The sequence below is a fragment of the Monodelphis domestica genome, chromosome 1 (genome assembly GCF_027887165.1).
Source record: "Monodelphis domestica isolate mMonDom1 chromosome 1, mMonDom1.pri, whole genome shotgun sequence".
NCBI classification, from domain to species: Eukaryota; Metazoa; Chordata; class Mammalia; order Didelphimorphia; family Didelphidae; genus Monodelphis; species Monodelphis domestica.
In genome coordinates this window covers 115,035,385-115,061,090 of record NC_077227.1, presented here as the reverse complement: position 1 = coordinate 115,061,090, position 25,706 = coordinate 115,035,385, and the positions used below count along the sequence as shown (strand labels likewise).

The following is a 25,706-nucleotide window of genomic DNA, read 5'->3' as shown; positions in this document are numbered from 1 at the left end:
CATTGTTCTCAGTGGAGCATCTTTTCACAAAATCTCACAGAGACCTCAGAGGCCATCTCGTCCAACCTGTACCTGACCAATAATTTTTTGGGATCACGAAGATTAGTCGCCTTCTCTTCCCCAGTATGGGAGTTTCAGCCTAAGTCACAGCCCCTGCCTTGGCCTTAGGTCTTTAGATGTACCACTGGGCAATAAACGGGGCCACCTTGTGCTCTCTGGTATAAATCTATTGGGGAGGCCTGGGGGGGGGGGTTGTCATCCCTGTCTTCTCCCTGCACACTCCATCCCCAGCTCAATCTTGTATAATCAGCACGATCTGACCTCCAGTCATCTTGGGTTTCCTGAACTGGCCCAATGGCCAAAAATATGGCAAGGATGAGAGGAAATTCTTTCTGGATTTTTAACTTTATAAATGTGGATGTAAAATCAAGGTTGATGCTTGAGGGAAGCCATCCCTGTCCAGTAGAATTTAACAAAAAACACAACTCTAATAGTAGGAACACACAAAGCAAGGACCAAGTATCCTTCAAGCCCATGAAGGAAGTTGTATAACCCTGACCAGTTGGAAATATGGGTTGATGGGCAGAGTTGTAGTGTGTGCTAGACATACCCTCACCCCAAGTTGGGATGGGGGTGGGTGATAACATAAAGGCTTATCTGTAGAAACACTAAACACACAGAAGCTACAGCTCCTAGAAAGGGTATATTGAGAGGAATGGAAAGGAGATAGTAAAGAACACAGGACATGATAAAAAGTTCTACAAGAATGGTACCTTTCCAGCCCAGTGTCACTGAGGACATTCTAGGAACAAGGTGGAAAACGGTAGCTGAGAATTATGACCTAGATCTAATTTTCTACCCCTAAAGCAAGCCAAATCTCAATCTGTAGTTCCCTCTACAGGTACTAAGAGAGGTGCCAGCATCCACATCAACAGCTAAGGTTTATTTAAAAAAATAAATTAAAAATATAATTTCCCATAGTACCCCACAAAACAGGGCCAGGCCAGAGAGACTGGCTCAGAAATCAAACCAGCTGAATCTCCCAATGTCCTCTGGTCCGCCTAGGAAGCTCAGGGTCTGAATGCTTTCTGAAAATTGAGTCCTACTCTTCTTCCCTTCCCAGGGGCCTGGGCTTGTTTCATCTATGTGTGGTCCTGATTGAGGACTTGAAGACAGATCCCGTCCAGCAGGAAGGATAGTTAGAGAAGAATAGTTAGGATACATGGGATAACAGGTCATTTGGGAAGGCTACGAAGGTTTCTTTTTGCAGGCTGATCACAGAGGTTCAATGCACATGTTGGGGTACTGATCGCCTTGCCCCAAGGTCCTGCAAAGACAGAATCCCCAGTCCAGACCCCACTCTCCTAGGTTTGCAGACTCCAAAGTGGCTGGCTGGCTGGCTGGGTATGGACACAGGAAACAGCCCTTCTCCCAACTGGAAGCATCAAAACTACCAAATGCCAGTGGTCTTTGGTTTAAAAGCACAGAATCCGATGATCACAAGATCATTTGCTGCTCTCTTCAGGTCAGGTCTGGGTAGGATGATGCTGAATAGGCCGTCAGCCTAGTCTTGTGTGGGGAGGGGTCAGTCTACTCTCAAGGGCAGGCAGTCACGGAGTCTTGAAGTCAAGAACATGGAGGGCAGAGGCTACTGCTGCATAGAGGTGAGTAGTGCTGAAACGGAGGCAGTAAACAGGGCTGCTGGTTGGAGATGACAGCGAAAAGGCCTGCAGAAAGAAAGAGAACTTAACAAGCCCCAGTGAGTCTGGTGTCCAAGGATCCCTCAGCCTCCTCCTCCCTGAAACAACCCCTTGCAAGGAGCTGTTGCTGGGTCTGAATTGTGACCATCCTATGTGTGGGGCCAAGGGAGAGGCCTGGACTCCTCAATGTCAGCAGAGATGAAGTGGCCAGAGGGAGCTGAGATACTCACATGCAGGCAGCCTTTCTGCCGCCGGTCCCAGAGGCGAACGACACCGTAGTAGGAGGAGCCGCTGGCCAACATGTGGTTCCCGTCACTCTGCACACAGTAGAGGGCGCTGTCGTGAGGCTCCTCCCACTCCATTACACATTTCCTTTACAAAAAAGAAACACAGGAGATGGTCAGGGCACCCCATCACCAAAATCCACTTATAGACTCGGCACCGAGGGAATTTGAAGCCTCTTTGAAGCCTGGGAATGATAAGTTTGAGGCACATTCAAGAAAGACCTAAATGTCCTCTAAGAGATCTATTATTACAGGAAGAAAAGAGACTTGGACCCAAGTGAGTTCAGAGGAAAATGGCCAATTAAAGAGCCAGTGATGTCTGCTAAAAGGAGCAGGAGATGTGCCTGACCTTTGAGGCAGACCATACAGTTCTCCATGGCACGGCCTTAATGTTGGCCACAGAGTCCTGGGCCTGGGAGTGTGACACTAAGGTGCCCAGGAGTGGTAACATCAGTCTTAAATGAAGCCTTTCCTCACGATGCCTGAAACCCCCCAGAGCTTTGTGTTCTTGGCCCCAGCTATAAATATGAGGAGAGCAGTGGGAGGAGAAAGCAAGGGATGGACTAGAACAAGAACAGTACAGACCTTACTCCTGACCCCACCGCTCTAGGTGTCTGTACTCACTGGGAGCTGGTCCGGATGTCCCAGTATCGGATATAGGTGTCATAGCCACAGGACAGCAGCGTAGAGGGGGTCTCATATAGCACGTCCAGCACTCCAGCCCCTCGGTGGAAGTCTCTGCCCAAGTGTGTCATCAGTTGCCCACTGAGGAGACATTGAAGAGAGAGATGGGAGGGAAACGTGTCCAGAGTTCATTACACAATCTCATGAGGCATCCACTAACTTATAAATCCGGGAATACCCCAACCTTCATAGGCCTGGAAATCACAAAAACTGTCCTCTTAGAGCCTATACGTTGGAGTGAGGGTGCTCTGTCTTTCCCAGCGAGTTCTCCCAGAAGAAGCAAAGCAAGCACTTGGCTGGTTTGGGCAAGATGATGAATTAACTTTACCTCATCCCAAACCCATCTCCCTGCCATAATGACTAACCACAATTTCTACACCTGTACCGGGGCCAGAAGATACTGATTAGAAAACTCGGCCCCAGTCTTCCTTTTTCCTCTGCTCAGGCTCTCTCACAACCCCCTAGGAAAGTGCTCAGATGCATCAGGGAGGCTCAGCCTAGCCTCAGTCACACCTGCTTGCCGGGCCGCCTGCGGCCCAGGCTGACTCCATCTCGGGACAATGAATGGGCTATGCCAGAGAGGTCAGGATCTCCCCCCACACATGTGATTATTTTATAGTCCTTGATCCTATGGGTCACAACAGCTCTGAGCTGCCCAAGCCCAATGCCTTAATTCCTCCCTGTAATCTGGGGCTCAAACCTCGTCGGGGATAAAGACCACACAAAGGGAAAAGGGGAGTTTCAGGAGATGGTAAAACAAGTAAACACCTTTGTATCTGGGGAGAGAAATCGCTGAGAAAACAGCTTAGCAGCAGGGCCCTGTCGTTCCCAGCTCAGAAGGCAAAAGCCCCCCAGCCCCAGCCCTGGCCCTGGCCTGGCCCCCAGCCTTCTCTCTGCAACAGCACGCCTCTGTGATCACAGCTCCTGGCCTGCTGGGCCCAGCCCACTCCCCCACCCCTGCTCTCCAGAGAGCAGATTACAGGGAATAACAATTTCTTTGTGGCTGTGTAATTCCCTCCGTGACCGCGGCAGTGGGCAACCACCTAGCCCCTGATGCCAGACCCCTAGCAACCATTTAGGGAGGCCTGCTGGTCCTAACAACGCCCCCCCAACATCAAGTGCACCTGTTAATCCCTCCCACCCTGGGTTAGTTTGGGCCGCCAGGCTACTGGGTTTTGTGTTTTTGCAGGACAGGAGAGGAAAAAAGGAAGAGCTGAATACTGAGGGCTCCTAACTCCAAAAGTCCCTAGGCCCAACCCATTAACTCCTTCAGGGAGACACTGAGATGTCCTATAGGATATTCACACCTGCAAACAGGTTAGAAGGATTTCTAGGCTTTAACCTTTGGAGGGTAGGAGAAGATACAGAAACTCTGAGAGGAATGAGATAAATTCTATTAAGGAGGATGAAAAGCAGGCTAGAACAGCAGAGTGTCTAAAAGGAGATGGGGTGTCCTCTTCTGTAATATGCTCTGACTGCAATTCTTCCAGACTCAAAGCACAGAATCTTAGCTCCTTACCCTCAGCCATACTGCCCTTAAAGTTTAGGAACTTAGGACCAATTCAGCAAGTCCCCTTGAATCCAAAGACTTCCCTCCTGCTTAGCATCCATCCTAAGAGGCAGGAACACTAAAGAGGGGACTTTCCTCTTTTGTACTTCTGGTGACCCAGGGCCAAGAGAGAAACAAGTTTTGGGAGCCACTCAGTACAAACGATGCCACTGCCCAATGTAGAGACTACTTGGTAAAGAGACTTCTCAAACCCAAGGGCTCCTATGGGGAGTCCAGAGCAAGGTTCAGTGAGAGTCTTGTCCCATAAAAGCATCGCCTAATTTGATGCAGTTCCTTGGCTGGGACTGGGAGCCTGTTTAGAGGCCGGGGATGTCTCAGTTGACAATTCAGCTGCCCCTACTCTCGTAGGATTGCTTGCACAGAGGCTCCCTGGGGATGATGCCACTAAGGTTGGAGTAGCGTGGGGGGAAAGGCCAATTCTCCCTCCACCCTTGGGTTTGGGTCCCGTTTGGTGTGCTCCTCCCCCTCTCCACCTCCCATTAGTGAGGTGGTGATGAGTGACTGAGGGGCTCTCTCCTTTAATCTGCAGAAGTAATTTCATGTTTGTTTGTTTGAAAGAGAAGATGAAAGGCTATGGGGTGGGAAGCAGGCTTGGAGGGGTAATTGGGGAGGGGGGGGAAGCAAAGCCCAGCAAGGACTGACTCACCCATTCCAAGGCATTGGAATCCTTAGATGCCCACTGAGGTAAGTGAGGGAGATCAGTCAGTAAGGCAGCCGAAATACTACATCCTCACCCAGGACCATGACTTTATGGAGATGTCATATATTTAAATGGGTCAGAGATAAGTGGGCATCAAGAAGCAGCTAGGAGAGTTGGGACTTGGGCATACAATGGAAGTTGGACTGTCCCTCTTACCTCCTTGTCCCAAACTGGAATATCGGCACTGGGGGCCCTAGGAGTCAGAACAAGTGCAGAAAGTACAAAAACACTGTGAACCCAGTCCAAAGCCAGCTGCAGAGCCCCCAGAAGGCTGGGGAGTGAGAGGTGGGGGGCAGGGCTAGAGAACAAAAGTGGTCAGGCTAGAAGTTTGTCCCCCTTTTGCACTTGGGTTCTCTGAATTGGCCACACACACTTCAAATGGTCCAATAAAAAGATACAATTTCTTTTACCTTCTTGCACCAGGACTCTCAAAGTTCTGTTGTGCGGGTGCCCGTGAGGTTAAGTTCAGAGTATAAACGGACACATTGGGCTCTGGGAAATGGCCCTTCTCTTCAAATAGAGCCCCAGCAGTGCCACAGGCCTCCTGCTGGGGCTTTGATTTGGGAAAACAAACAAAAATGGCACCGTAGACACCCCTCCCCTCTATGTTCCCCCCATGATCATCCCTACCATCAATTTTAACTATAAAACCACTGTTGGCTGCTGGGACAGAAGAAGGCTAAAGGATGGGGGAGGGGGACCGCCCTGACAATGGCCCCAAACTTTGGGGAAAAGGGGACAAAACAAGCTGTCTGTCTCCTTGTCTTCTCTCCTCCCAGGCTTCTTTTCTTAGCCCAAGTATGTTCGTGGAAAAAACGATTAGATTGCAATTTGTATAACACAGTGACCCCCAAATTCAGACATTTCACCCCTTTTCTCTGCAAAGAATGTCAAGAATGCTCCTCAGCCTCTCACCAGCCATAGGAGGAGGAGGGGAGGAGGGCTAAGTCCTTGGCTTCTAGCACCACTTGTGTGGGAACTGGGCAGCCATGCTGGAGCCCCTCTGGGTTGGGGGTAGGGGAATGAGGGAGAGCACTGGGGGTCTGCTTTAATGGAGCAGACAAAAACCTAAAATAAAATCTGGATCTTAAGGCAAACAAAGCCATCTGCTTACGTTAGGTATCTGGCTAGTATGTGAGGGGGGCTCCCCATTCACCTCCTTTTCTCTCTTAACCACCAATTCTCTCTCGACCCAGGGAAAGATAAAGACAGATTGGACCATGTGTGTGAGCCTGATGAATGAGGCACCAGCTAAGGGTTAGCTCGGATAGAACCTTCTCTTCCCTCCCTCCTTGTAGGGCACTATTCTTTTAGGGGCCTAAGAAGTAACAAAGGCAGATGCTAAGTTTTACTTTTTCCTAGTGCCTTCAGGAGCCTCCTCAGAAAGAGCATCAGAAAAAAAGGACCATCACACCCTATCCTACCAAATCACACTACAGCAAGAGAGAGATGGGCTGGATCTTAAAGAGAATATATCTTGACAGCCAATCGCAGAGGACAGAGATTTGAAAAATATTTGTAGTGAAAAATCTTCACTTCAGGATAAATGGGGGCATACCTACTTAGAGGCAAGGGGCTGGCCCTAAAAGGCCTATAACCTGATAAACAGCTTTTCAACATTTACTGTCTCAGTAGTAGAGCAATTTGGAGAGGTCTACAGAGAACTGGGTCCCACAGGGAAACCTGTACCATCCCTACTACTCTAGCAATAAGTGCTTATGAATGGATAGCCCATGCAAGGGGGAAGGGGGAAGCCCAATGGTGACAATAAGGTACTCCCGAAGACCCCCAAACCAAAGGCTTCCTCAAACACAAACTCCAGTTCTTTTCCAAAAGATCCACTCCCTATTATTCTAGTTTAGTTCTGCCTCAAAACCACACACATATCACTGAAAAGTTTCTGCTATTGTACTAGCTCCCTGACAAGAGAGCTGCTCCTCTCTGGAAGCCCACTTCCTACAGGAAGCTTTCTTGTACCAAAACTTACTTGTTAAAGTAACTCAAAATTCTCACTTCTCTCCTGACTCAACCTCCCATGCATTTACTCCTTGCCTTGTTTCTATTTTTGCTACTTTCCCCCTCTTACCAAGTTTCTGCTGTCATTTTCAGGTTCTCTGTCTGAGATTGTAAAACTCTATAGCATCCCCATATCTCACCCACCCCATGTGTATTTAGATGCAATAAGGCTTCTAGAGATTTGAATGGAACATCAAGTCATCTCCCCAATAGGCTGAAGACCCCAAATGCCCAACATTAGCGAGTAGATGTCCCGCAGGCACAAGATGTACCAGCTGGGTGGTTAGGAGGAGGTGCAGGAGAGGGAGCACTGACGTAGGATTAGGAGCTCTGAGCTCAAGGTCCAACTCTGCCACAAACTATTTGTGTTGACTGTGAGCAAGTCCCTTAGCCTCTCTGAGCCTCATATTCCTCATTTGTAAAATGGGAATAAAACTTGCCTATTATGGAGTGGTTAGGATAAAAGTGCTTTATAAACTTTTAATAATCATGATAGCTAGCATTTATATAGCACTTTATAGTTTGCAAGGCATTTGACAAATAGTATCCTTTTGAACCCCAAAATAACCTTAGGAGGTAGGTCCTGTTGATATCCCCATTTTGCATATGAGGAAACTAAGGCAGACTGGTTAAGTGATTTTCCCAGGGTCACCCAGTCAATTAGGGTCAGAGGCTGAACTTGAATCCAAGTCTTCCTGATTCCAAATCTGCCTTCTATCCACTGTGGCACCTAGCTGCTTACTGAATTGTGGTATTTTATTATAAATTATTATAATGGGGCAGCTAGTTGATTCAGTGGATAGAGAGCTAGGCCTAAAAATGGAAGGTCCTGGGTTCAAATCTGGATGTACGATACTGGGCAAATCACTTAACCCCAACTGCCTGGCCCTTACCCCTCTTCTGCCTTGGAACTGATGTTTGATTTGGTATTGATTCTAAGACAAAAAGGTAAGGGTTAAAATAAATGAATTAATATAATATTCATTTGATAAAACACTTAGTACCTACTGCTATTAGGGTACCCAGAGGGACTAGAGGGACTTCCCCAATGTCACCGATGAACCAGGGTAGCCTAGACTAGAATCCAGGGCCAGACTGCTCTGAAAGATGATCACAGAGATGGAGCTCCACAGACCTGAAAAGCCAGCTGGTCCAACTCCCTGATTTACATTTGAGGAGGCTGAGGCTCAGGGAGGTCAGTGACTTGCCTAGTCACATGGTGGTGTGTAAGATGGACTGGGGGGTATGCACTGCTTGCTTAGCTGGGCACAATCCTGGGCTTCCTGGCCTTTTATAATTTATTCCAAACTGGAAAAAAAATCAAGCCCACACACCTCCTAAAAGGTCTAAAAGTTCCTGCAAACCTGACTTCCTCGCTCATGAGCCCATTTTTAAGCCTCTCTCGGTTCCTCTGTATTAGCTCTTTCACTTCCCCTTGACCCTGCCCAAAGCAGTTCTGACTCTAGGCTCTGAACACCTGAAGGAGGTGGATGGGGGAGGGAGGGCAGCCTGGTCCTAACTGCAGTAATTGGATGGAGCCCCCTGCTCTCCATTTCTGCATAGGGGGCAGAGACAAATGGAGGCCAACAAAGACCCGGCCCTCCTCCCAACCAGCCCTATTCCTAGGGATCGAAGAGCCCATTACTAAAAACACAGGCACACACACACATACACATACATATACACGCATACACCAGCACGCACGCGCGCACACGTGTTCAGACACAATGGCTCAAAGGCCAAGTTGTGAAGCAGCCCACTTTGTACTGCTAACAAGGGGAACGTAATTACAGGAAGGGGGCAGCCGGGCAGATAAAAGGATACAAAATTTCAACATCTGTTGCCATAAAGGGATAAGGAGAAGTGAAACGGCAAAGTATCAGTTTGGTGTCAGAGCCGGCAAAAAGCCGATTTCAAAGAGTTGAGGGAAGAGGGGACGGGGGGAGAAAGAAAAAGGAGAGGGAAAAAAGGAAAGAAATTACAGGGTTCCTTAAAGAGGTAAAAAGAAAATGAAAAAAGCTGTTGTCACTAATACTTTCAAAGGAGAGGGCAGGTACTTTAAAGAGGGGCCGTTCCCCTAATCACTCTGAGCAGAGGCAGAGGCTGAGGCCTCCCGTGCATGGGGACCCAGGGGGAGGGGAAGAGCTGGAAACAGCTCCTGCCCCCAAGGGCTATCCGGGTAATAAGGCTATCCCAGACCTTAGGGGCCCATATCCAGAGCTTCAGGCCTTTGCTGTTCTCTCCCAGAGGAGGGCCCACCCTTTGCTTTCCAACCCACCTTTCTTGACCATCACTCAGTGACCCATCAAGCAATATGTTCCAGAGTTTAGTCCACTAAGACTACCTTCTGAGGTAGAGAGGGAGAGAGAAGGAGCATGCTGGCCTCAGCTCCATCCCTATCCTCCCAAAACATTGGAGAGGAGAGGAAGGCACAGACTCCATTTCTCCTCACTCACTCAATCAGGGCTCACAACTAACTTAGGGTAATGAGGGAGGAAAGGGAAAGAACCCTTAAGTGACTGAGAAGGGAACACATTAAGACTCAAGGGAAGATGAGAATGGCAGTCTGTCTCTTCCCACTAGGTGAGCCCAGAGTAACTGACAGTCCCACATCTGGTCCTCAAAGAACCGAGGACCCTAAGACAGAAAGTGCATTCTGAGAAAATGAGGAATATAGGGAACCTACAGGCCAGCTGGCTGACCTTAAGACTTAGAGCAAGTTGTGAGTACAAAAGCCAGTACAGCTATCTGCAGACCTAGAACAGAAAGACTATTTGGATTAAGATTCATGAATGTCCACAATTCAATTCTGATTCAGAGACTAAATGCCTACTATGTGCAAGGCATACTCAAAGATGAAATAAGGCACAGTCCTTTTGCTCAAGGAACTTTAACAAGGGGGTTATAGCGTGGATGCAAATAAATGCATCATAAGAACTCTAATAAAGTCTGAAAAAGGAATGATCACTTGAAGCTAGGTGAAGGGACAGGAAAGAAATCAGAACAGGCCTCATGGAAGAGAAGATACTCTAGCTGGCCCTTGAAGAAAAGAATTTCAATAGGCAAGGATGAAGAGGAAATACATGTGTATTCTAGGCACTTAATGTTTTGATATGAATTCATAAAGACTGGAGTCCTTGGAGGCCAGTGCCAATATGGCTAATCTGGGATATAAAAGCTCAGGCCTTGGTCCATGATAAATGATATCTGATCTTGACCAACTTGACGAGCTGTTTGTGTTCCTTTTTCGAAAAGAAAACAAACCCAAGTTCTAAGAAAATGTGTGGACAGTACAAGAGGTGCAGGCCATACCAATACTTTAATACTACACCTTCCATGAGGCCCATTATATGTATTTTACATTTCTTTTTGGGCATACTGAGCATTCAGAGGGCAGTGGTCAAGATTAATAGGTAGTGGATAAGGTGCCGGATCCTCCACTTATCTCAGGACATAATTAATCCAGGATTTTGTTCAAATGTGACTAGAGGAACAGGAGATGATGGGTTGATTCCTAGAGATTCTCCATTTAGCATCTCTAGAATAAGATGGTTTTGGTGAGTCCTTCTTCTTCCTGGGATAAAGTGATTGGTTTCCCCGTCAAATAAATATACACTCTTGAGGTGTTGTAATAGCTACAATAGCAACCAATGGCTGATATTGCCTGAAGCTAAGGAGATCAAGGCACAAAGATCATTAGCTTTAAATCCTTGGGGAGTGTATTTCAGCCTCAGAGGTGGAGCCACCAGACCACCTACTTACTTACTCATAGGATCAAGAAAGCCTACTTGGGATCATCCTTTCTCCCAATCCCAGACCCTCAGGGTCTAATGTCCAAGGGAACACAGGCAAGTCAATTGGTGATTCCCCAAAAGTTCAGCAATATCCACACACCAGTGATCCCAGCCCCAGGACAGATGAAGAGCTGAAGATCATAGGTAGACATGTCAGGAAAGAGACAAACAAACAAACAAAAACAAGCTCTACTTTCTAATCCAAGACATCAAGGGCTACCTAGCACTAATGGGGGCCAAAAGAAAAAAGAACCAGCTGTGTTCCAATATCTACATTCTCCCTAGTATTCTTTATGCACCACTGCCCTAAAATTTATGGGAAATCCCCAGAAAATAAAGATAGAGGAATAAGTTGACTCAGGAGTTTGTGGGGTCCCTTGTAGTCTTCAACTCATCTATTGGACAGGAAGTACTAGAACTTGGGGGTGAGGCTGTTGAGAGCACTGTTGGTCATCAATGGAGACCAAAGAGTAAACCCCAATCAGCCCTGACCCTTGCTAGATGTGTGATCCTAGACAAACTATTTAACTTTTCTGGACCTGTTTCCCTGTAATAATAATGTCCTTGTGATAATATATATATATATATATATATGCACACACACAACTCAGATCAAATTTCTTGCCAGCTCCTAGAGGGGGAGAGACAATTTGATCATATAACTTAAGAAAACATATATAGAAATTACTATATGTAATTGGCAAAATAAAATATCTTTATAATAATAATGTTCTTCCTCCCTCAACCATAGAGTTGTGAGGAAGACTCTTTGTAAACTTTAAAAGGTCTATGTCCTCTTCCTGCTTCTATTCATTCATTCAAAAGCACTTGTTAAGCTTCTGTTCTGAGATAGACGCCATGCAAGACTCTGAAGACAGAAAGACAGAAAGGCTTGCTTGCTCTCAAGGAGCTGATAGTCTCTGGAGAGACAGCATGTACACAGATACATAAACTCAAAATAAACAGTGAATTCTGGAGAGAAAGAAGCAGCAACCAGATAACCTTCTTGCAAGAGGTGGCTCTGTGCTGGAGCTCAGAATAGGGAGGAAGTGTGTTCCAAGAGCTACTATCATAATGACAAAACATAAATGCCCTGACTATCTTCTATAGACTTTATCCAATTCCACAACCCCATCTCATTTATAGCTCTGTCCATCATTCCTCAGTCAGTGGTGAGAAGTTTTAAGAAATAAGAAACTGGCAAAAAAAAGTACCCTGGATCCTAGAACAGGCATCTGGCAAGAGAAACCCTGCTCAGAGTAGACCCTTCCTCCTTTCTACACCACCCCCCTTCCAACGTACATGAAAGGAAAAATCCAGGGGCTCCTCACATTTCAACTGTGACAGGTTAAAAGCAAAGAATCCATCCCACACTGAAGCCAGAGCAGCCGGCCAGGTCTTGCCGGCAATATTGTTCCACCTTTCGGATTGGCCTGTCAGTCAGGCTTTGGCTTTATTGAAAGATCAAACTCCATCCTGCCTGTTCATTACCTTAATCCTATTTTCTACATGGCTTTATTATCTGTTTGGGCTTCTCTGGGAAAGGCAGCTACAGACAGTCACCCTGTCTCTGTCCATCTCCCCCCTCCCCCTCATGCTTAAACCCCTAGACAGCAAACACCTCCATTAGGACCCCAAGTCCCAAGGATACTTTCTGACTCTGGTGTTCTGGGCCAGAACTTGGGGGAAAGTTAGGACTAGTGAATGGAAATAATGTAACCTACAAGGTAGCACCAGAGATCCAGGTGTCAGAAAGTCCTCTAATCTGAAGAAGACTCAAAAGGAATATACTTCATTGTCTAGTCCCAAAAGATTTTGATATGGACTCATATTCAGTGTTCTATGAATCTGGATCAGAAATACAGATTTTGGGGCCAGTTTGAGCCAGGATGCAATTAGCTTGCTTTCTTCTCAAATTTTGATTTATTCATCTATCCAATAATATTTATTGAGTACCTACTATATGCAAGGTTCTGGGCTTGTTGCCATAGGTCACGGTATGATTTCTAAAGTCTCTTTTGGTTATAAAATCTATTGCCCTTTGATTCAGCTAAAAATATAGAATCTGAGTTGAAATTCAACTTGGGGTGTGGTAAAATAATATGTGACGTTTGGAGTTTTCTGTTTAATTCAGGGTTTTGGACCTTCCACTATTAGCTTCTACTATATTTATGGTATCTGCAGACCGTGGGGGGAATGTTAACATGATCATATCTGGCATTTGTGAACTAGAAGGGTCATCAAAGGTGCTCCTTCACATCCCATTTTCATGAATCTGTCTGTCAAACAATATGATTTTCTCTGCAGCTGACAGTCAAACTCAGCTGACAATCCAATCAGGATTTGCACCAGAGTCACTAGAAATGAAAGCCAAGCCATCTAGCCCCTTCAGCAGGCCTTTTCCTCCTTGTCTCCTGCTCAATTCAGAAACCCAGAGTTCCACAAGAGCAATATGGGATGATTTACACCCTTTCCTGTTCCACTCTTCTTGTTGATGAATAAGATTGAAACTACTCATTAGTCATTCAATTTCTAGCACCTTCCAGAAACTAAGATGTCTTATTTATAATTTTAAAAGGCAACTACGATACAAGAATAAGCCAAATTGGGCAGGGGGGGGGGGGAGAGCCGGGGGGACACTGTTGCATCAAATATGTGTTATGGGTCTAGTAGTCATGATACATACAGAAATAACAAAAATATGTGATATTCCAGTGGGCAAGTGGTCAAAGGATATGAATAAGGGATAGGAAATGGACCTGTAATTTAAATGACAGAAAGAACTCTCTAGGTGAGGAAAATTCCATCCATTAATACAAATCAGCACTTTTTCTAATACTTAATCTTAGGGAGCTGTCCAAACTCACACCATTATTATGTGTCATACTGACTTCAAAGCCAGTTCTCTCTGGCCACTAAGCCACACCATCTCTCATCATGAGCAAACAGTTCTCAAAAGAAGAACTGCAAACTATTAAAAGACAATATGAAATACTGTACCAAATTATTAGGAGTAATGCAAATCCAGATAATTCTGACTTCTAACGTTACATGCAGCATGATCAAAGATAAGAGTCTATGTTGGAGGGATTATAGAAAAACAGTCATACACAGTAGACCTATGAATTAATAACAGCTATCATTTATATAGTGCTTACTATGTGCCAAGCGCTTTACTTATTTATTATTTTGAACCTCACAACAACCCTAGGAAATAGTTGTCCTTCTTCTTCTTCTTCTTTTAATTAAATCAGGAAACTAAGGCAAAACAGGGTTATGGGACTTGTCCAGGGTCACACAACTAGTACATGTCTGCGGCTGGATTTGAACTCAGGTCTTAATGACTTCAGATCTAACATTTTATCTACTGCATCACCTAGTTGAATTTATCCAGTCATTCTGAAAAGCAATTTGTAATTATGCTAGGAAAGTGACTAAAATGTTCATATTATTTGACCCCATGGGACTACTAAAATATAATATACTCCAGGGCAAGTCAAAGATAAAATGAAAGATCCCATAGAAAGCAAAATATTTTTAGTATATTTGTAGTAGGAAAGAACTAGAAATAAAATATTCATCTCTTGGGGAATGGCTAAACAAATTATGTCACATGAATGTAGAAATAAAGAACATGAAGAATACAGAAAAGCAAGAAAAAAGCATGAACTGATTCCAAATGAAATATGTAGAACCAGAAAAATCAATATACACAAACACTATAATAATGTAAGTGGAAAGAAGAAAAAAATGTCAAAACAGAACACCTAAATTTTAACGAGCAAGTTTGGTCCCCAAGAATAGAAATGGGAATGCAACTGCCTCCCGTCTCTCAGACTTTGTATAAAATGTCAGGCACAGTTCATCTGTTGGTTCATTTTATCACACAACTTTTTTTTTCTTGTTCATTTTAATTCTTTATGATGAGGAGTGGCTCTCTAGGTGGAGGAGAGGGAAATATTGGAAAATGAAGACTAAAAATATCAAATATATTTTTAAAGAATTTTACAGGGTTTGCCATTATGGGGTGGTTGTGGCTCTAAGCATCTTGCTTGGAACAGGTGGATAGGCTGGGTTGGAATGAAAGGTATATAGGGAGTAGAGAGTAAAGGAGAAGAGAATACTTAGAAGAAGTTTCACATCTGTACTCAACAGTCAGCCAGCAGGACTAAAGTTCATGCTGATTATACTGACCTATACTGACCACAAAGCTATGACCAGCTTAATTATGTTTTCATGGACCCTAAGATTGCAACTCCACATATAGAAGACAATTGGTGGAACCAATAATCCAATCTTCAGAATTACTACTTTCCTGTCAACTTCCTTAAGTTGGAAGGTTCATTCTTTAATTTCCTAATCAAACATGTAGCATTCTCCTAGATGACAAATTGCCCCCATCTCATTTGCCCCTCACTCCAGACCCAATCCTTCCCTCTGACATACTACATACTCTTCTCCTTTTTCTTTTGGGGAGAACCCCAAGTTCCTTCTGCTAAAGAGCAAAGCCAAAGGCCTTTCCTTTTTCTACCAGTCAAGAGAGAGGCATTTCCATAGCAATGAACAAATGCAACTTGCATTTGATTATGGAAAAGCAGATTTTAAGGGTACATCCAAAATACAGAAGCCTTCCTATACACTCTTATTGGGATAGTCACTGCTGACTTTAAAGCAGTGATGCCTGAAATAGACTGTCCTAACCATCTATATCTAATTGGATCCTGAGAAAGCCCTTGACAAACAGCAAGAACCCTTCAAATGTCAAGTGACTAGTACTGCATTGGTAATGACATCTTCTTAATAAAATTAGGGGTTGGGAAAAATAAGAGACCTATATTCTATTAACAGTTATAAATGACACAATTGAAAAACCTCAGATAAGTCATTGATTCATCCATGTATAAACCATCTTTCTAACTCACAGTGATGATGTAAGGAAATATGAGGGAAAGGCCATGAGTGACAACTGTAAGGAATGAGCTGAGGGAAAGAGGATAGTAATGAAATAGATGGAGAGCAAAACAGAGAAGAAAAAAGAAGGAATAGGGCCAGTAGTCTTAGCTCTTGGAGACAGTCATATATGTGGTAAGTGCCTAAAGGAAGGGAAGATATAATGGAGAAATCTAGGGAAAAAAGAGAAAATCAAAAGGAGATTTTACAATGGGATGTGTTAGATAGCAGCTGCTCCAAAAAGATATCTGAGCTAGAGCAGGTCAGAAGAAATAAGGAGTAAGAAAGAAAGCTTTGAAAGTTACATGCAAAATGTGTTGTAGATGTAAAAAGAAAACCAAATGCTACATAATAGATTTGCAGTTTCTTGTACAAGCCTTTCTTTATATTCTATAACAGATGTGTAAATGCTTGTTTTATCTGATGTTCGAGTTCAAAATAAAAAAGAATGAAAAGAAAAAAATTTAAGGTCTCTAAGAGTAGAGGGCAGCACGAGCTACAGCAGGAACAGAAGATGGAAGCAGTGCTAAATCAAAGTCAAAATAAGTTATCTAAATGGGAATTTGGGGAGAGTTGGGAGTCTAAAAGAAAGGCATCATCATGGTCCTGAGATATTGGAATTAAACAGCTTCTCATGAAATACTGGCTTCCACTGATACAGGTCAAGGGAAACCTTTCGGTGGTCAGCCCGAGTCCTTCTAGTTAGCTGGAGCTCCCTACACTGAAAGACCTGTTGAGATCTGGCCTATGAAGCTGTACAAAGATCTTTTTTCCAAAAGTTCTAGTCTGACTGGATTCCAGAGATCTGAAGTCTTAAGAATATCCTTAGGCTTTTGGCCAAGTATGGTGTAACTGATGAACTTTTCAGAAGCTCCACTAATCAAAGTAGTATTATAGCTCCTTTCTCCCCCTATGCATTGTGGTCTTTGGCTTCTCAACGTCTCTCTGATACTGGGCCACCACAAGTGGATCTGTCATCACTATGATCCTCCAGACTGGTTTGAGGCCTGACTCCAAGTAGCTAAAAGACATTAGGGCTCATTAGGGGCCCCTTTACATCTAAATTGAACTGTATAATTCTAAAACAGCAAGCATTAAGACGTCCCTTCCCTCTAAGGTAACAAAAACACAAAACAAATTTCTCAGGGTTCTCCCAAGCTCTCTCTGGACAAAAAAGGCACAAAATTTCAGAACCAAGAGACAAAGACTTGCATAACATATGGAAGGGACAATGAGAGTAGGTCTGATAGTAGGATGCTAAGTAGGCACAGGATACTTACAGGAACAATCTGGATAGGAATGTCACCCAAAGCAGATAATGTTTAAGAAACATGATGGCTATATCATAAGGGTGTCTTCAAGAAGAAACAGAATATGTAATAGTGACCATTTATGCAATGTAAGCAGTCATATTGACCATAGAGTTGTGGATAAAGAGCATGAACATGGCAATTTTTGAAAGAAGAAACTTAAGCTATCAACAGCTATATTTAAAAGACTATTCCTCTCTTTTTGTGGTAGCAAAGAATTGGAAATTAAAGGAATGTCCATCAATTGGGAAATAGCTGAACAAATTATGATATATGACTGTAATGGAATATGACTGTGCTATGAGAAATGACTAGAAGGATGATTTCAAAGAAACTTGGAAAGACTTACATGAACTGATGCAAAGTGAAGTGAGTAGATCAGAAGAATATTGTACACAGTAATAGCAATATTATTTGATGAACAAGTGTGAATGACCTAGCTATTCTCAATAATATAGCAAGTGACCCAATACAATAATTAAAAAATGTCATCTGTCTCCAGAGAAAGAACTGATGGAATCTGAATGCAGACCAAAACATACTATTTTTCACTTTCTTTTTTGTTTGTTTGAGATCTCTCCAACAAAACTACTACTATGGAAAAATGTTTTATATGATTGCAAATGGAAAATTAATATTGAATTGGAAAACAATTTTCTCTACTTGGCCCTTCCAGAAAAACAATTTGATTTTAAAGCTCAAACATTCTTTACCCTAGGCTATGAACCTGGGTTGGGTCCTCCCTTCTTTTATCTAGATCTTTTGTTACAGTAGAGGATTACAGAGCTAAAGGCAAGACACTGGGCTGGTTTTTGTTACTGGCAAGGTGGGGACTTGCTCCTTATTTATCTGTAAACAAGAACTCTCTAGGGTAATGAAGTCAGTCAGCTCTAGCCACAAGATGGATCAGCCACATAGTGAGGAGGAAAGGGTATGTTGGTGTCCTTCAGAGACCTGCCTCTTCCTGTGATGAATGGTGAGGGAGAAGTTGAAGTCTCTGAGGCTACTTCCTGCATGCCTGTTTTGCAATCAGAGATGCCCAGGGGAGGGACCAGATGATGACATCAGAAGGGATATATATTGGCTTGGGACATGAAGCCACTCTCTTTTTTCTCTTAGTTGCTCAGCTTATACCTCTCAGGCCCCACCTTCTGTCCCCACTCAGTTGTGTGGTATCTTTTTGGATTGTGAATGGAATCCACTAGCTAGTTAGAAATCTTAAACAGTCTTTTAATGAGTTAATATTTTAAAATCTAAAAAAATTCAGCCTCTAGGGAATTTCTTTCATTAAACACTGCACATTTATATGGGGGGGGGGAGCAAGAAAGAATTTGGAACTCAAATTTTAAAAAAAGAATGAAAAATGGTTTTTACGTGTAATTAGGGGAAATAATAAGTATAATAATAATAATAAAAAGACTGTTCTAAGCAACCAGAAACAAGGAAATTGTATATTACAACCATGCTGAGGCTTCACCTTAAAGCAGTAGGGACAGCTAGGTGGTTCAGTGGATGAGAACCAGACCAGGAAACAAGAAGTCCTGGGTTCAAACATGGCCTCAGACACGTCCTAGCTACATAACCCTAGACAAATCACTTAACCTCAATTGCCTAGCCCTTGAAGTAGGTGTTAAAAAAAATCCAGTTCAGCTCAGGATGCAATGTTGAGTTATGGGGGTGTACAAGTCAATTATCAAAAGAAGAGAAAAACACAACCAAAAACACAAGGAAAAAAAATTCAAAATAGGCCCTTATATAGGTCCAATTTAAAGTAATTTCTATCCCACAAGTCTGTAGGACAGAATGCAATAATATTTTACTTACCCATTTGTAGCCAAGACTACAGGAAGTTGCCATAATATAAGAAGGAAAGGAACTAGAATTCTATTTTGGTAGGGAACTTTCATTCCCTCGTCTGATTTTTTTTTTCATTCTCAGGGATATAGGGAGCCAGCATGATAGTCAAATTTTGTACTTGTAGGAGTACTTCGCAAAGAGTGTAGATACAAGGAAGTCCTACGACTTCCTTTGGAAAGCATCACAACCTCGAGTCTCACATTAGTATTTCCTGTGTGCTCTTTTTGCACTCTTCAGGTTAAGTCTGTGCTCCTTGTTTTTATCCCATTTCCTGGAATCAGATACAAATATTAATCACAGTACCATAATATTTTATCAATAAATGGCAGGTTCCCATAGTTTAAAGCTTTTAGGTACGCATTGATATTATAGCAAGAATATATATATTAAACTTGTATTACTGCAAAAAAATATTATATTAATTATGTGTACCTTTAGTACAAGAAATGAGAAAAAATCAAATATTCTAATCAAAATAAAAGAAAAGCAATAATAAAAATAAGGAAAAAATCAGGAATTCAATGTGTTCTCAAAAAACAGCATCCACTTGGTCAATGGATTATTATCTTCAATGCATATGATAGGGTACAGTCAATCAGTCTCAACAGAAGATGCTTTCTTCACATGTGAGCAATGAATCCAAGAGTCCTTCTCTCCAACCTTTATAGATGTTGGAGTAGTTAACAATATTTGAAATGGTCCTTCCCAGGAAGGCTGAGTTGCTCCAGTATGCTTGAAATTCTTAATATACACTTTATCTCCTGGGTTCAGGTCATGAAGAGAAAAGTCTAGTGGTCCAGCTTGTACTGCAGCTCTGGATTCATGAAGTTCACGCAGTTTGTGCTGTAATTCCTGTATATAGGAAGCAATAGTAGTATCTCCCCCTAATGGTGATGTATATGCAGGGGAAAAAGGGTTAGCCTGTATAGGCGGATATCCAAAAAGCATCTCAAATGGTGAGATGTGTAGGTCTCCTCTAGGCCTGCTTCTAAGATAAAATAGGGCCAGAGGAAGAATTTCAGGTCATTTTAAATGTGTCTCAGTGCATAATTTTCCAATCATAGTTTTAAGTTCTTTGTTCATCCTCTCAACTTGGCCTGAGCTCTGGGGATGATATGGAACATGGAATTTGGGAGTTATCCCCAAGCAAGAATATATCTGATTTAGGACAGAATCAGTAAAATGACTTCCTCTATCTGAATCAATACGTGCTGGCAGTTCAAAGTGAGGAATAATTTCTTTTAAAAGTACCTTAGCAACAAAATCCACTGTGGCTCGGGTTGCAGGAAATGCTTCCGTCCATCTAGTCAGTTGATCTACAATGACTAGACAAAATTTATAACGTCCAGCCTTTGGCATTGTTATGAAATCTATCTGTAGATGCTCAAAAGGTGTGTAAGCCAGAGGATACCCACCAAAGGCTTTTCCACGAAATGCATGTTGGTTATATGCTTGACACGTAGAGCAGGCTGAACACACTTTAGAGGCTATAGTAGTTATACCAGGGGCTATCCATACTCTCTTAACAGAGTCCACAATGCCCTGGGTACCAAAGTGACCATTTTTATGAATAGATTGGCAAATCTGGTGATAGAAACTTCTAGGGAGCAGAGGTTTTCCTTCAGATGACACCCACACTCCATTAATTTGTTTTGCTTTGAATTTTTTTCCCCATTTTTTCACTTCCTTTTTATTATAGGAAAGTGATAAATTTAAATCATCAGTGGTTGTTAATGTTCAAATTAATTCAGGTCCTTCTATGACTGCCAGCTTTGCAGCAGCATCTGCTCAATCATTTCCTCTAGAGACAAGGTCAGTGCCACCTGTATGGGCAGAGCAATGAACCACAGCTAGGGCTTCAGGCAGCTGAAGAGCAGAAAGAACTTCATTAATAATTTCTGCATTAGCTATAGATTTTCCAGCTGAGGTTAAAAATCCTCTCTGGAGCCATAGCATTCCGACTGAGTGACAAATGCCAAAAGCATATCTAGAATCCATATAAATTGTTGCCTTTTCATCCTTGGCAATTATACAAGCGTGCTTCAGAGCTATGAGTTCTGCTCCTTGAGCACTAATGTTAGAGGGTAGTGAAGCTGACCATTCAGTGGCAAATTCTGAGACTAAGCTCCAGTGTAACGTATGCCATCCCTCATAAAAGAGGAACCATCAGTAAATAAGATCAGATCTGCAATTGTCTAAGGGAGTGTCCAAGAGATTATCTTGAGGCTTTTCTGCCATGGACACCAGTGTTTCACAACTGTGTAATGGTTCTCCTGAAGTTGGTAAATCTGGAAGCAAGGTGGCAGAGTTAAGAGTAGTACAATGTTTCAAGGTAATGTTTTCGCTATTTAACAAGGTTATTTCATACCTTGTAATTCTCTGATCTGAGAATGCCTGTGTTCTATGCTTTAGCAACAATGCTTCTACCTCATGTGGGCACTGTAAAAATGGAGACTTGAACCTGGGACTCCATTTCCCAGGAGTCCTTGCTAGCTCCTAGAATGTCCTCTAATATCACTGAGATTTCCACCTGGGAGAGGTCAAAATTTCTATTTAACCTGGCTGTAAAGGCTACTGGGTCTCTTTTCCTACTTCTGCTTCAGAGCACGCGCGGCTCTCCACCTAGCAGGCAAGATGTGAGTGGTCGTGAATAGGCTCTCTGGGCCTAGCATGTGCCTTTCTTACTTGTATTTTCCTAAATTCCTTATCTTAAATAAACCTCTAAAAATATAATACTTCTAGAGAGAAACTAATTTCTGCTTGCCTCAGTTTCCCCCCCAAATTTTAACTCTTACAGTTTCTTTACAGCACATAATTGTTAATGGACATCCATCCCAAAACTAGATCAACAGTTTTTGTCACTAGTAAGGCTGTAGCAGCTACTCCTCTAAGATATGGTGGTGCTCCTGATGCTACTGGGTCCAGCTGGGCAGAATCATCTTCTTTAGAACTGATACTATCAATTCTAAGACAAAAAGGAAGAGTTTATAAAAGGAAGGGGGAAAAAAAAGAAAATGCCTGGAGCTGAGAGATTAAATGTCTTGTTCATGAAACAGCAATGAGCTCAGTATCACCAGAGAAAGGTATAAAAAGCCTGGAAAGGTAGGAGGAGGCAAAGTTAGGAAAGGCTTTAAATGCCAGAGTCCCTTGTATTTGATTCTGGGGGCCACAAAAAGCCATAGGAGTTTATCAAGAAGAGGGTGACACGAGACCCACATTTTAAGAAAATCACTTTAGTGGCTGAATGGAGGATAAACCAGAGAGAAGAGCGACCTGAAGCAGGCAGACCCACCAGGAGGCTAGTGCAGTAGTCCAGGCAACAGGCAATGAGGACCTGTACCAGAATGCACCAGTTTGGAATGGGGGGTGCCAGGCTAGGATGCCTTGTAGGAGCCTAAGGGAGAAGGGTGGTGTCATCTTCTACAGTAACAGAAGATAGCACAAAAAGGAGGATTTAGGGGGAAGATAATGAGTTCCCTTTTGCATGTAATGAATTGAAAATGTCAACTGGACATCCAGTATGAAATGTCTGAAAGGTAGTTGGTGATATGAATAAGGCACCCATTTTCTGATATGGCCAGTGGAATGAACTGTTTTGCTTGACTCTATTTATTTATTATTAGGAAGAAAGCAATCACTCTAATGGTAGGGACAGAGAACAGCCCTGAGAAATAATGTTATAAAAAGGGCAAAAATTAAATATCTAAAAAAGGGAGAGTACTAAACTTGAGGCCAAGCAGAACTGGGTTTAAAATCCTGGCTATGCCATTTATTAGTCCCATGATATTGGGACAGGCCCTTAAAACTTCTGAGGTTCAGTTTCTCATCTATAAAATGCCAGGTTTTGCCTGGACTACCTCAAAGGTGCCTGGTGGTGACATTCTACAAACCTACCAAAGGAAAAAGTACAGGAGAAAAGCAAGTACCAGAGAAATTGAGGAAGAGGGCAAGTTAGAAAAATGTTTTCACCAGTACAATGAAAAAGACGAACAAAAAAAATTAATCGGCTATAAACACATTATAGGTTAAGAATACTTCTTGTTCTTTATAATTATTTTCATGTGTTTGTAGTAACTTGGGAAATTTCTTCTCATTTAAAAAAAATCTGTGAGGATAAATGGGGATTGTGTGTACACAGGACTAGGAGGTCCTTCAGGAGAAAGAGGCTCTATAAATCCAAGCTGTTATTATAATAATAAATTATAAGCCCAATTATTTACATATTATAAATTATCTCAACAGTCTTCCCAACCAAACAGTTCCATGTAAAGAAGGGTCTGTGGCAAAGGCTGAGGACATCATGTCTCCGAGACATGAGGCCGTCCCTGAACCATCTCACTTGACATAAAGGCAGAATCAAAGAGCACTTGGTCTTTTTTTTCCCCATCTTCTTTGACTCCCATCCCCCAATCCCTACTGCTGAGGGAGGCATAAAACTCAGAAAATTCTCTTACCTAGTGAGGTCCCAGATTCTTAGGGGTGAGACATGTCCACAACAAGCCGTCCCTGTCACAAAGGAGCTGCCAAACAAAGTGAGAACACAGTCAGGCCCAGCTTGTTGGAACTTGTGGCAAAAAAATGGCAACACGATCTGAAATGCCTTCCTCATTCTCCAAGGATCTTGGGGTCAAGCTAGAATTGGAAGAGCAGTACAGGAATAAAGAGAGAGGTTAGGGAAGGCTTGTGGGAAAGGACACCATTTTTCAGGAGCACAGAGCTCAAGAGTGGAAGTTACATCCATCATTATAGAATTTCCTCATCAAGATTACTTGAAAGCAGGATGGTTTGCCTCAGCTTAGATTCTCAATCAGACAACACTGCAGCATGCATGTAACAAGATAGACTGATATAACTTTCCAATGGAAATCCAGTCTGCGCACTTGGGAGAGTATGAATTTAGTTCCAGTTCTTTCCGTTTCCTACATGAGGCTAAATAAAATGCAATCCTCATCCTAATTATACTAGTGATAACTTCCTTTTATACCAACCCCATGGGGGGGGGGACATTCATATTTTTAGGGTAAACAGGTACTCAATGGGCTTGAGAAAACAGTAAAACAACAGGGGAAAAGTAATAAGTTGAGAAAACTAGAAGTGATGAGAATGAAAAGGTTTATGTGAAAGGCAAGAAATATGGCTCTGTTTCTTTGTTTCTCTGTGTCTATGTTTCTGTTTCCAAGTTCTAAGTCTAAGTGCCAGTTTCACTGGTCTGGTGGCATAGATGAGGAAGCAGAGGCCCAATGTGTAAACCTGGCTCCTAACAGCCCTTGGCTTTGAAATTATAACTATAGCAATTCTTTTGTGCAATGTCTCTGGGCCTGGCTGCTGTTTGGTTACATGACCACAGGGCAGGGAAATGGGGGCAGCCAGAGCACCAGACATACAAAATTAAATAACAAGCAAAAACGTTGAGAGCAGAATCCTGAGTTCCTGAGGGCTGTGTCCCTACACGTCTGGCATTGGGGAGAGGTCTGGACACCAGTTATCCAGGTCCTGGCCGGCACTTGGCAAAGAACAAACAATGATAATGATACCCTGTTAACACTGTGGGGACAGCAGTCGAAAAGCACCCAGCCCCAGCACCTGCTGCTCTCTGATCCTACAGGCTTGATGGGGGAGATAAAACTCTAAGAACAATCTGGTAAAAAGCAACAGCTCTGGAGGGCAGGGAAAGAAGTGATGGGGTAGAATATGGGCAAGTCATAGATTTAAAATAAAAATTTCAGAGTAATACAATTCAGTTTACTAGGACCTAGCCAGTAAATGTTCTTGGGCCATTCTTATCCAATCTGTTTTCCTTCCTGAAGCTAATTCCTCAGGCTATGAGGTATGTATGCTACCATTCTCCCAGCCTTCTTAGGCCAGGAATTGAGAGTACATTTCAGGATGAAGGCACTAGAGCTACTACAAAGTGAGGAAAAATACAGGCATTCTAGTTACGCTTTCATTGACCCCCAATCTAGGAAGTACCCTCCATCTGGGGAGCACTCTCTGAAAGATGAAGCCCCAAACTACAAAGCCAACGAGGTGTCATGCCCCCTTTCACTTCCCTGCTCTGACATTTTTCACTTTAGTGTAATCCATTAATAACTGGTAAAGCCAATTACCTGGAGTTGGAAACATAATAGCTGCTTGGAAATCATTCAAGCAAGCAATTGGGCTCTTCAGAACTTTGAGGGGGTGGGGAGAAAGCCATCAGAGACACAGGCATTTCTTAAGAAGGCCTGTAACAGACCTCTGACTGGCTATAGGTCTAAATTAGTGACAAGGTAAGTCAATAGGGAGGGAGATGGGAGGAACCTGAAACTTTAATCCCTGCCACTCCAGCAATTCTGACCTCCTGGCAGGCCTGTGGAAAGGATTTGAAGACCATCTCTCCATTCTCCTTTCCTCTTCTTCATCTTGTCTACTCTACCCTGATCCTAAGAACAGGAAAAGTCTCCAAGATTCATTGTGCTTAGCATTTTCTTCTATTGCCAAGGCACTCTGCAAAATTAGTGATCATCTTTCCAAATTCAATTCTCTTCCTAAGTGGCCCCTCTGCCCTTTGTGCTTCTTACAAATATCTGCAGTGGTACTCCAAAGTGACCAATTTATTTCAATATTCAGTGGATCTGTGATCTCATCAATATGGGGAGAGTTATCACCAGTCATTCTGGCTCCAGGACAAACAGCACAAAAGATACCCTTAAATGAACTTTAAAGGCAAATTCAACTGATTAGTCCGTGGAGAGAAAGGAGGGAGTAAATCTTACAGACAGAATTTGGCCCTGGGTACACAAGAATCCTGGGAAGAAAGGAGAGGTTGGGAGGGGACAGGTTCCAAGACATTAGCTTCTGT

General features: G+C 43.0%; 1 protein-coding gene across 2 annotated transcripts in view; it reads right to left on the bottom strand.

The window, feature by feature from the left end:
• Positions 1–922: 922 nt before the first annotated feature.
• FBXW4 (F-box and WD repeat domain containing 4) overlaps positions 923–25,706 on the bottom strand; it is a 136,606-nt gene continuing 111,822 nt past the window's right edge. Inside the window, exons 6-9 of one of the 2 annotated variants that reach the window (XM_001379156.5) lie at positions 23,320–23,385; positions 2,609–2,749; positions 1,931–2,072; positions 923–1,727 (exon numbers count right to left, since the gene is read on the bottom strand). In XM_001379156.5, the coding sequence (XP_001379193.1) occupies positions 1,611–1,727; positions 1,931–2,072; positions 2,609–2,749; positions 23,320–23,385 (466 nt within the window). In that variant the 3' untranslated portion in view covers positions 923–1,610. The remainder of the gene's footprint in view (positions 1,728–1,930; positions 2,073–2,608; positions 2,750–23,319; positions 23,386–25,706) is intronic. The other variant, XM_007479133.3, reaches the window with a different exon arrangement.